Source organism: Momordica charantia (genome assembly GCF_013281855.1).
Source record: "Momordica charantia cultivar OHB3-1 chromosome 8 unlocalized genomic scaffold, Mcharantia_2.0 BLBB01000008.1, whole genome shotgun sequence".
Lineage (NCBI taxonomy): Eukaryota > Viridiplantae > Streptophyta > Magnoliopsida > Cucurbitales > Cucurbitaceae > Momordica > Momordica charantia.
This window is the reverse complement of record NW_028275166.1, coordinates 30,030,189-30,041,900: the sequence shown is the minus strand read 5'-3', so window position 1 is coordinate 30,041,900 and position 11,712 is coordinate 30,030,189. Positions and strand designations below refer to the sequence as shown.

Here is an 11,712-nt window from a genome sequence, read left to right as displayed (position 1 = left end):
TCTTACTTGGTTCAGTTATATTTAAGTTAATCATTTTTCTTTTTTTATTTGATATATGTCTTACTTGGTTCAGCTATATTTAAGTTAATCATTTTTCTTTTGACTATTAAATATAGTATAATCTATCTTACTACAACATTAGAATAGTTTGTCATTTTTTTTTTCTGTGAATTCTTGACTCGTAAAGACTAAAATTTGAACTTTAAAACTTGAGGGATTAAATATAAAACGTTTTAATTTTAGAAATTGCAATTATACTTTTTAATCATAAAAGTAACAACTATAAAAAAAAATTTTTAAAAATTATAGGGTCTAAAATTTTAAACTAACCAAAAAAAGGAAAAAAAGAAATAAAATTTCTTGTCGAAGGAATCTTTAACTTGCTTGAGTCTATGGACAAAGAGATAGCAAATATACAAAGAAAGAAAAACAATGTCCAAATCTTCAAATAATTGAAAGAGAGGACAAAAAATAAGTCTTAAAGTAAGAAAAAGAAAGCAGATCCTAAAAAGACCAAAAAATATCTTATTGCCTTTTTTTTTTCTCTTTTTCCTACTGCTAATTATTATTTTTCAACTCTTTCCTTAAATAATTCAATTTTTTCATATATTCAAAGCATGGGGAGTTTCTTTCTTCTTTTTCTTTTTGGAATAAATTAAAGAACCTTCTTCTTATAATATTTGGAAAATGTAATCAAACGCTTTAAAGAGAGTTTGTCTTATTTCTTGCAATTAAGAGTATTATTATGTCTTTTTATGGAGATGAAAAGCTTATAATATTTTTATCAAATAAGTGGGCCATTATCATACTTGTCATTTGGCATGCTGCGCCCACTGATTAAGATATATTTTCGATAAAAAAGTTTTCGATTCAAACATATTTAGTTGTTGAAAAAAAAATCATGATTGAAAGGTGTTTGAAACTATTTTTTTAGAATATATAGATGGATACGTATATTTATTAAAGATGGATAGGACTATTTTTGTGATTCTTTTGGTTATGTTATAATGTTTAGCTAAGTTTTTACATTTCATTGTTTTGTTTGGGGTACTTTTTTACCTACTTAATTTTGTTGCTAGATTCCGATATTTTTGTGATTTAGTTTCAATGTTTTCTTATTTATTTGATTTTGAGTATTTTTTAAATTATTTTTTTTTATTTAGTTTTGAGGACAAAAATTTTAGAGGAAATTATAAAAATTGTCCTCCAACTATATATGAGTTTGTTATAATATAACTACACTCTCAAACTTTCAATTTTGGTCAATCACTCCTAAACTTATAAATTGTTACAATTAAACCATAAAATATTAAAAAATGCACAACCACACTCTTTGAGCTATAAGCTTTTCTTACCATTGAACCCTCAGACTATAGAATTATTACAATTTATAACCCACATTTTGTTCTCTATAAAATTTGAAAATATATAATACTAAACTATTATTATTATTATTATTATTATTATTATTATTATTGGTATCAATGTATTGAGCTGACATCTTGACTTGTAAAAACAAAAAATAGATGTAAAAAATTGGGTTTAATTGTAACAATTCTATAATTTGAGAGTTGGATTGTAACAAACTTAGTTTAGGGTGTGGTTTAATGTGCACAATTTTCAATATTTAAGGATTTAATTGTGTAACAATTTCGTAAGTTTAAAAAGATGATGGATCAAAATTAAAAGTTCTGAGAGCGTGATTGTAATTAATATTGTTCCGTAGTTCAGGGTGGTTTTTGCAAAAATTTCCCTAAATTTTACCACTAATTAACGTTTAAGCGACTAAATTTTACTCTTTATGGGTAAAATTTAATATTTTTTCTATCTTTTGTATTAACTGATCTCCTAAAAAAGTTTAAACGAATATTGTTTCTAGTGAAACAAATCATTTTTGGAGAAACTTTTTATTTCTTCTTTTTTCTTTTTCGCTGAGATGTTCCCAAAATTCAAGGTAATTTTAGACTCAAAGAATTAGGATTCCGTTAGAAAATTATTTATCTATCAATTTATGTTTGTTACATTTTCATCATTCTACCTATAATGTATATCTTATTATTTGTTGAACAAATAACGATGCGTAATGTGGAGAGCAGAGAAAGATCGAATTGCTAGATCTTTCTCTATTATATCTCGAAAACACTTAGTGGCCGACCTATTTAGTTTCTCGACCAAGGATAACCTGATAGCTCAGTTAAACTACTGTTGATCGAGAGAAAGTCATATGTCGAGGTAGGATGACCAATTATCTGTAACTGTATAACAAACCCCACAACGGTTTAACAGAACGATTATGTGGGACTCACAACCTCTAACCCTAAATAAGAACATCATTCTAAATCCAAGGATGCAATCTAATTCCTCAATCCTGAGTCTTTAGATTGTTCTCTTACTGATCTGAGGCATCAGAGTGTTTGTCCCCTTTGTGCCGGCATGTTTTTCTTCACATAACTCACTTTGCCAATTCGAGAATCCACCATAAACATAATTCACTTTCATAAACTTAAAAAGAAAAATGTTAGAAGAAGATTTGGTTCTACTTTCTAAATTTAACTATAAGTTTAATTAAAAACAAGAAAGGTTGTGATTATTACTATTATTATTATGGATCAAACCTCGAAATTTTAGTAATTAAGTATCTATCTTAACCCTTGATTCGAAAGGTACTCTCTTTAGTCTCTACCTTCTTGCTCTTTTCCTTAATTTTATGAAGTTGAAGCTTGTTTGAAAATTTTTCGATGATATAACAATAAAGATGGTTAAATTATAAATTTAGTAACTATATATTATGGTAACTGTTGCTACCGGTAAAATCCTAGGTCACATGGCACCGATCGTGTCGAAGGCCAGGTAAAAAAAACCCAAGCAAAGAGTAAAAAGGCATGAGTTAGGGAGGTAAGAATGTATACCTTCCTACAAGGAATACCTACTTTGGTGAGAGAGCTCGTCACAATATGATGTAACGAAAGTGATTACAAACTATTCAGTATCGGCAAAGTCTTTAAATTTTAAAAATTTTCAATCATATCTCTAAACCATAAATTTTTGAGGCGACAAAAACATGTTCCTTCAATTGTCTTGACAAATCACATCTCTAATTATGAATTTGTATAGGTTTCATTGTGAATGCAATATTGACTGACGCATGACAAATCAATGATAGAAATAAGTGTATTGTTAGACTGGTGAGAAAATTAAATTAGTGAACGAGGATCCACCTTTAACATGTCGATGAAAAAAAAAAGATAACTAAATGGACTAAAAGTGGCTTTATTCACACCGTAACCTAACCTATATGCTAATCAGTTAGGCTCGTTATCCACTTGTTTATAAGCAATCTACCAATTGCATCATGCTAGCTAAAATAGTCCATATATATCTCTATTAACAACAAAGATTATATAAAATTATAACTAAGTAGATAGAATTATTAAACTACAATAACTAAATTTATAATTTAATCAACAATAAAAACTAAATAAAAAACCCAAAATGATTATGAAAGGATGATTAATTATGAGATTCTTCTTTCACACGCACGTTTGACTGCAATCAGTGAACATTCATTCATTCGTATACATATTTTTGTTAGGTCACAAAACTTTAAGGGAAAAAAAAAAGAACAACAAACAAAAAGAAAGAAGAGCAATGATGAATGTTTCATTGGGCTTCTCTCTATCACAATAAATAAGTTTAATTAAATTTCTTCCCACTAAAAATCAATAATAGTACACTTTTTTATTTTTATTTTTTTTCAAATTTTTTCCCTTCCATTTCCATTTTCAAAAAAGGGTTAATGATGAGAGACCAAATGATTGCATCCAACGGCGGATGTAGGGCCTTTACTTTGTTCATATGGGTTTTTTTTTTATTTTTTTTTAAAGATAATTAAAAAAAATTGATAGTGATATGACAATAAATGTTTCACAAAAATCATTATTCCATGTGTTCAAGATTTGCTTTGGTCTATGATCATAGGGGAATCATGGGCTAACACTTCCATGGCCATACATTGTTGCAAGTGGCTATATTTACCTAATTACCCTTTTCGTATACCCAAAAAGGGGCAACTTAGTTGCTTTTTAGAACCATTTCGATATAGTCTTAATTTAGTTTTGATTTCGAGATTTTAAATATGGATGTTTGATATTTCAATTTTAAAAATATCACCTTTAAAAAAATATTATTAAAATCAAGAAAGTGAAATATATTTTTATTAACAAATAAGCATTTCATATTTTTTTAATAAGTTCAATTGATATACCCCTGTATTAACGTCGAATTCATGGACATATGAAGATGTTGATAGAAGTTTAAAGTTCAATAATAAATGCATTTATCTCTGTAAAAAAAAAGACACTAATTACAATACAAATACTAAAAGAAAATGGAGAAGTTTCACTTTATGGTATAAATTTCATGTGAATTATTATTATTTTTTTCAAATATAGAATAAGTGTTTTTTTTAAAGTATATTTTACATTACATTTAAGTTCAGTAAACTTTATGTCATGTTTTAAAATATATATTTATTTTATTCTATTTATGTCAATACTTAAAAAAAAAAGACATTAATTGATGTACTCTTGTGAATGTATACTAAATCAGCTTTATAATAGGACGTTTACTTTTTTTTCCATAAAAACACAAAATCCTATTCTTGACATTATTTTGAAAATTACTTTTTAAAACTATATTAATTTTAATCCCGTTTCAATCCCCTCTTCAAAATTTTTTAATACTAGCGTCTTTCTTTATAGTTTATACCTTCAAATTTCTTTCTCCCTATCTATAATGTTATATTGTTATAAAAAAAATTAAATTATAAATTTAGTCCATTATAGCATAGACTTAATTTCAATTTGGTTCCTATCATTTTAAAAGTTGAGGTTAGTTTCAATCTAGTCTCTATAGTTTAAAAGTTTCAATTCGGTTTGTGTGATTTAGCTAAACCTTCACATCATGTTGAAACTTCCAAACTCGTTTTCTTTTAATTTCTACTCAAATTAATTCTGAACTCTAATACAAGTAGCTAACGCACCACCGGCCAAATTAAAACACACAAAGTTCATAGTTATCTTATAAATAAATTAAAAAAAAAAAAAGAGTTATTGTCTATTGAATTAGTGAGATTTGTCGAAACCATGAGAACCAGATTGAAACTGGAAGGAAGAAAATCTAATATTTGTTGGAAAGTGAAAAATACAAGAAGTTAAGGACATTGTGGAGTTGGTTTTTTTTTTTTTTTTTTTTTTTTTTTTTTTTTTTTTTTTTTTTACAGAAAGACCACTTTTGAGTCCGGAGAAGAAGAAGAAGAAGAAGAAGAAGAAAGAGAAATTTTGTTAGGAAGACAAGAACCCATATACCCATACCCATGATCATGATCCTCCTCCAAAACGTGTTTTTGACCCAAACACAGCCTTATATCTATACCCTTCCCTTTCCCGCCATATCTACTCCTTTCCATTTCCATTTCCATTTCCAAGCTCGTTTGAAAAATTTCTTTCACCCATTTCTCAAACAAACTCTTCGAAAATGTACCAAATCCCTCTATAATTCCCTCTAAAACCCCCTCCTCCACCCTAAATCTACAATCCCTATCCCTATCCCCGTTTTTACAATTCTCCTCCTCTGCTTCTCTGATTTTCCGCCTTATTTCCTCTCTCATCTCGCGTTCCTGCTCTGTTTTCCGATCCAGGACGAACCGATTCTCGATCCACTCCCCAATTAATCTGTTTCTTGGAGTTTGCAGGTCGTTGCAGATCGCTGTTTCGCGCGTTACTTCGCTTGATATTGGACTGATTTGGCCTCCTGATGGTAATTTCTTCTCGCTTTCCTCTTCTTCTTCCTCCGCTTTCACGTTCAGATCCAGCGTGTTCATGCTTGATTGTCTACAGATTTTGTTCTCCAAATCTGCCGTTTCCATTGTTTTTTGAGTTTTTGATTTGTTTGCCACTTCCTCCCAATCTGCCTTCCGCTTCTGGTCTGGATTCCTTCTTGCCATTGCCTCGATTTTCAGCGTCATCTCGATCACGGAAGCTCTGTTCTTCTTCTTTTTCTCCGAGGAATCGTTCTTTGTGAGGATGAATATGATTTTCTCGACTTCTCCCCATTTTCCGCTCTCGTGTCCGTTCGCGAGGAATTTCATGAACTGCGAGTCCGCCATATCCACGTCTTCCACCAGAACCACGAGCTCTCTGTTCGATTTCAATGCTCTCTCCAGAATTTCAGAGCGAGAGATTTCCATATCTTCGGTTTTAGCGTTCAAATGGAAGAGTAGATCCGCAGAGCCGAGGACCGATTCTGCAATTGCGAGAGCCAGCTTTCTCTTTCCAACGAAATCACTTCCCTCCATCAGAATCCAATGAATCGATTTCTCTGCAACCAATGCGTCCGCTATACGACGAATCGATTCCGATTGCCATGGCACATTCTCTCTCAGAACCTTCAAAATCTCTCCTCGTCGCGAATTCCTTTCGCTTTCCAATTCCGTGGATTCCGCCGACGAATCGCAGAACAGGGGATTGTTCCCCAGTGCAAGAGTGATTTTCACTTCCTTGCCCACCATGTGTTTGAGAGAATTCAAGCTCGGTTCTCGATCCTGATCATGCTTTGTAGTCGCGTTTCCAAAATCAAACTCAATTGTTGTGCACGATTGCTGCCGTCTGAATCGAGGAACAAGATTTGAACTCTGTAACGATTTAGGAGTTTGATAATCTGTAAAGGAAATTGAATTCGATTCATTGAATTTCGGCCACCATGGGTATGATGAAGAGTAGGAAAAACTCTTCCCCATCGAGCTCTGTACAGAGCCATCTCTGTGGAGGCTGCTGCAAAATCTGTTCCATTTTCTCCTCAGTTCCACAAACTCCTGAAGAACATAAACAAAACATTAAATACACAGTCTCGAATCTTGGACTAATTTCTAAACCCACGAATGAGTGAAAATACAAGTTAAACAATGAAAAATATTTGGTTACTTGACAGAGAAATGCACCATCAAATATTATCAATTTTTCAACTGACGGTGAGGACAAAAGTTTTATTATTTTTTTGAGTACAAAATTTTGAGGATACGAGAAATTGAATCTCCGACTTTGAAAGAAGAAGTGCATGTCAATTACGATTCAACTATGCTCATATCGGCTGGTGATGACAAGAATTGATTCCTCCATTGAAGAACCAAGTATTTTCTTTAAATAATTAAATTTTACTGTGTTTTTTTTCGTACCTTTGAATGAGAGTGGACGGTGTTGTACTGTTGCAGCCAAGAGGGAACTTGCTTGCTGGAGTGGAGAGGTTTCAAGTGCCGGACTTCACTTTCAAAATTTGAAGTGCATTCTGCACAGCAAGTAAGTTTTTCTTGTTCTTCTTTAGCAATGAATGGCTTTGTTTCCATGGCATGAGATGATGGATTCTGAGAGAAGAAGCTTAGCCTTGAATCATAAACACTGCACCCAAAAAGAAAAAATCATGAACAGAAGGAAAAAGTAGATTAGAATTTGGAATTCCAACACAAATTAGAGTACTGTTTTAAGTCTTAATCAAGTAAAGGAGATTAGACAACAGGGCATATGAACAGAACAGATATAGTTAATGATATTTTTTTTTCTCTCAATTGTTTCAGAGAAAATTTTCCGGCCCTTTTTGAAAAAAACTTAGCAGAGGAGAGAGGAGAGAGATGATTTGATTTTTGTGTTTAATATCTCCGAGTAAAATTGTGTAAAACAAAGACCATGCGTGGTTATATCATGACGAGAAAAAGTAGGAAACATCAAGGACAATACTCATCTGACTTTTCCAACAATACTTTTTCTTTTATGTTTCTGTCCTTATTCAGACCATGTCTCTACGCTCCAAGCACAACCCAAGTACAACCCCCCAAATTAATCTCTCTCTCTCTCTCTCTCTACCTATGTAACCTTCGAAACAAATGATGATAATTCAGCCCTTCCATGCAAAATTCCAAACAAAACAACTAGTATTTGAAAAAAAAACTTCAAAAGAAAAAAAGAATATACATTTATTACTAGACGATTCTAATTTAGTTCTTATTTAAAAAATTTCAATTTAGTTTCAGCGAGTTCGCTGAAATTTAGATAGTTGTTCGATTTTAATCTTTCAATTTAGTTTGGTGGAGGGGAAATTTAAAAATATACCTAGAAGGATGGAGAGATAAGCCAAGTCCAGGAGCAGAGGGGAGAGGAATGGCATGGAGAGACCACTGAGTTTCAAGAGGAGGCATCCTCATTTGGCACCTCATATAAACTTGATAACTAGCAACCGCCATTATCCAAACCTTAGTAATATTCCCATCATTATTACTGTCTCCATTTCCATGATTATAATCACACACCATTCTCTCCACATCTCCCACCAACCGATCAATTTCTTCCCCATTACTCCCCTCCACAACCCATCTCAAATCCCCCACATACACCACAACTCCCCCACTTACACAACAATCCTCCACCTTCCTCTTCAGCTCCCCCACTCTCCTACACTCCCCCAATGGAAACTCCACAGCCTTGGCCCCCTTCATCTCCTCGGGGACCTCCCCATTCTTCACCTTCCTCATCACCTCCACAGCCAGGCCTTCCGCCACCCCAATAGAATCACCAACAATCACAATGTTGCTGTAGTTGCAGTTGTTGTTGTCATTATGTTTCTTTCTGATCCTCCCCAAAAGAGCCTCGAACACGAACTTGGTGTCAGTGGAGATGGGCGGGGGTGCAAAGAAGAATGGGCGGGCCTGGTGGGAGAAGAAATTTGGGGGAGAGGGAGAAGGAGAAGGAGAGGGAGAGGAGGAGTCTTCGATGTTGTTTTTGACAGCGGTGCTGGAGAAGCCGGCCTCGCGCATGACGCGGCTGACGCTGGGGTCGTCGAGGATGGAGATGATGAGGTGGTGGAGCTCGACCTTGAGGGCGAGGAGAGGGGGGTGGGGCTGGTGGTCGAGGGACGAGCCGCGGCGCTGGTGCGCTTGGGCGCGCTTGAGGGCCGCGATGAGGGCGTTGGAGAGGGATGGGGAGGGGAGGAGAGGGGGGGACGAGGGGAGGCGGTTGAGGGCGACATTGAAGCAAAGCTCGAGGGCGCGAGAGTGGAGTGGGTGCGGGGGGTGCGAGTGGAGGCAGGCGCGTCGGAAGAGGGAAAGAGAGGTGCTCCGGGAGGAGAGTAGAGTGGAGGCTACGTGAAGAGGGGTGACTTGGGCATGGCCTCTCCGGGCGGCCAAGTTGAGGGAGTGCTTCAGAATTGAAGCAGCCTCCGGAGTGAGGGTCTGCTGCGCAGCGCAAGTTCCTGATCGCATCACTTGCCTGAATCCACCCCCCCTATACCACCCCCCGAAAGAAACTATAGAACCACCGAGCTTTTGGCTGCTTCTTTTTTGTTTGGTCTCTGATTCTTATCCCTCTCTCTCTCTCGGCTCACCCCCGACCCGTATGGGTTTTTGGTGTTTGTGTGTTTTGGGTATGGGACTTGGAGAGAGGAAGGTGTGAAGAAGAAGAAGAAGGCGTGGGTTGGCTGATGAGTGATGATATATGGAAAACCAAGAGAGAGGGAAGAGAGAGTTTCGGAGAGAGATGGGAAGGTAATTTGGCCTTTGGAAAACTCAGACCAAACCAGACAACCATCTTTATACTAAAACTTCATGCTGTGTTAACTCCACCAGTTCCTTTTCTTTTTCTTTCTTCTTTTTTTTTTTTTTTTGTGTCTTTTGCTGGTGACATCTATTTTCTTCATTTTTTTAGGTAAGAAAATAGTAGACTATCTAGATAAATGACGTACACTAGGCAGAGTATGTTTTAAACTAATTGTTTTGGTTGCTACTTATTTTCATATCATACCAAATCATCGTAGTCATTCATAGAAAAATCACTAAGATATATAATGCTATGGAAGCATGAAGATTAATATTTAGCTATTAATTGCTTATATAAGTTTAGCACAGCAATAATTGACATTTAACCAAAAGGTCATGAGTTGGAATCCACCGTCTCACTTTTGTACTAAAAAAACTTAGCTATTGATTAGTCAAGGTAGAGAGTCTGTTCCAACTCACCACCTGCTATGCTCTGTTGGTAACTAAAATGTGTTAAAAGATAGGAATTTGTGAGAAATTTAGTATCAAAATTAGAAAGTTTAAATTTTTAAACTTTTCAACATTCAAAGACATTTTTTTCTTACATTTTCATAATATAGTTCTTCAAATTCAGGGGTGAGAATCTAACTTCAAACTTGAAAAAGTTTTTTTTTCTTCTTTAAGTATAATATACAGAGATGAGAATTCGAATTTACAGACCTGATTGGAGCTATGTGCCTAATTAGTTAAGTTAAGCTCAACTAGACTGAACTTTAAATTTGAAAAAGTTACCCATACATTAGAACTTTTTTTTAATATAGAAAATTACATCACAAATAAAAGGTGGAAATAATAACTTACCACCTCTAAAAAGTGGTACGTAAGATATAAATGCTTCCCTATTTAACTATGCTCGATCTAACTAGTTAGAAATTAAAGTTAGAAAGTCATGATTAAATTTGTTATTTCTCTTTTTTTTTTCGTCAAGAAAAATTGCTTTTTATTTCCCACTTATAGCCTTATCTTACTTGATTACCATACCACACAATATAATCCATTTAACAACTCATTGGCTAAATTTCTATATATTTCTTTTTATTGCACTACTTTTGCAATTTATTTAACTAAAAGAAAAGGGGGAATTTTTTTTGGAAAGTCCAATTAGAATGTAACACTTTTTTGGGGAGTAGCGAAGGGGGAAGCAGGGAAGCATATTATATATAAATAGTAAAATTAATAGCATGATACACCTCCATCAGATTATCTTTATCTCCCATTATTATGAAAAGCTGCAAAAAGAAGATTTTTCACCGGTCTCTCTCCCTTCTCTCACTTCTCAAATCAGATAATATATATTCTTTTAATTAAAATTATTTATAGTTTAATATAATATTAATTAATAGATAACAAAGAATCAAAACAGTATGATTATGGGGTTTGTTTAATTGTTATATGTTAATGATATTTTTATTTTATTTTTATACAAAATGAAATTTTAGGAAAAAGGATGGTCCACCAGTGGGCCCCACAGTTTTAAATTTTATCTTATTTTATTTATGGTTCATGGTCATAGATCAGCTTCCCTCCTTTTAACACATCAACCTTTGAATGGGCAGACAGGGCCAGAAGAAATTCAAAGCTACAAATGTTTTTCAGAAAAAGAAAAAATAGAAAAGAAAAGAAAAAGGGAAATTACTTAAAGGTAAGAGATGTGGGAAAAAGAGGGAATAGAATTTAAGTGTGATGAAAAGAGAGTGAGAAATTTCAGTTCTCTTTATTTCACTTTTTGGGCTATTATTTGACTCTAAGATTGGAGATCTCTTTTTTGAATATTGTTTGTTGGTTTTCGCCACCATTTGCCTCTTTTATATCTTTTTATCATATAGCCATGTATATTGTAACCTTCGGTAACGGTTTCGTTTTTTATTTTTTAGATTTAAAAATTATTACTTTTATTTTTTATATACTAATTTGCTTTTTAAACCCTTGTGAAATTAAAATAAAGATTCAAAAAGGTACTTTAATTGTTTTAGAACAGGTTTAGATAGCTATTTTTTGAAAAATTGTTTCTTTTCTGCACACTTTACTTTTATGAATCACCCATATTTTAGAATAATTTTGGTTGTTTTTCGTTA

The 11,712-nt window shown here is 33.6% G+C and overlaps 1 protein-coding gene across 1 annotated transcript; it reads right to left on the bottom strand.

The window, feature by feature from the left end:
- Positions 1-5,156: 5,156 nt before the first annotated feature.
- On the bottom strand, positions 5,157-9,630 carry LOC111018152 (protein SMAX1-LIKE 4). Its single transcript, XM_022294116.2, has 3 exons — positions 8,160-9,630; positions 7,232-7,451; positions 5,157-6,871 (listed from the first exon to the last, which is right to left on the bottom strand). Exons 1-3 carry the CDS (start codon positions 9,302-9,304, stop codon positions 5,276-5,278), a joined length of 2,961 nt encoding a protein of 986 aa, XP_022149808.2. The 5' UTR covers positions 9,305-9,630; the 3' UTR covers positions 5,157-5,275.
- Between the last annotated feature and the right edge of the window lie 2,082 nt (positions 9,631-11,712).

Excerpts from the sequence above, each read along its gene's own strand:
- LOC111018152 (XM_022294116.2), bottom strand. The coding sequence starts at position 9,304 with ATGCGATCAGGAACTTGCGCTGCGCAGCAGACCCTCACTCCGGAGGCT. Across the intron at positions 7,452-8,159 it reads TTATCTCTCCATCCTTCTAG|TGTTTATGATTCAAGGCTAA; the intron begins GTATATTTTTAA and ends TTTTGGGTGCAG. Across the intron at positions 6,872-7,231 it reads CCGTCCACTCTCATTCAAAG|GAGTTTGTGGAACTGAGGAG; the intron begins GTACGAAAAAAA and ends TATGTTCTTCAG.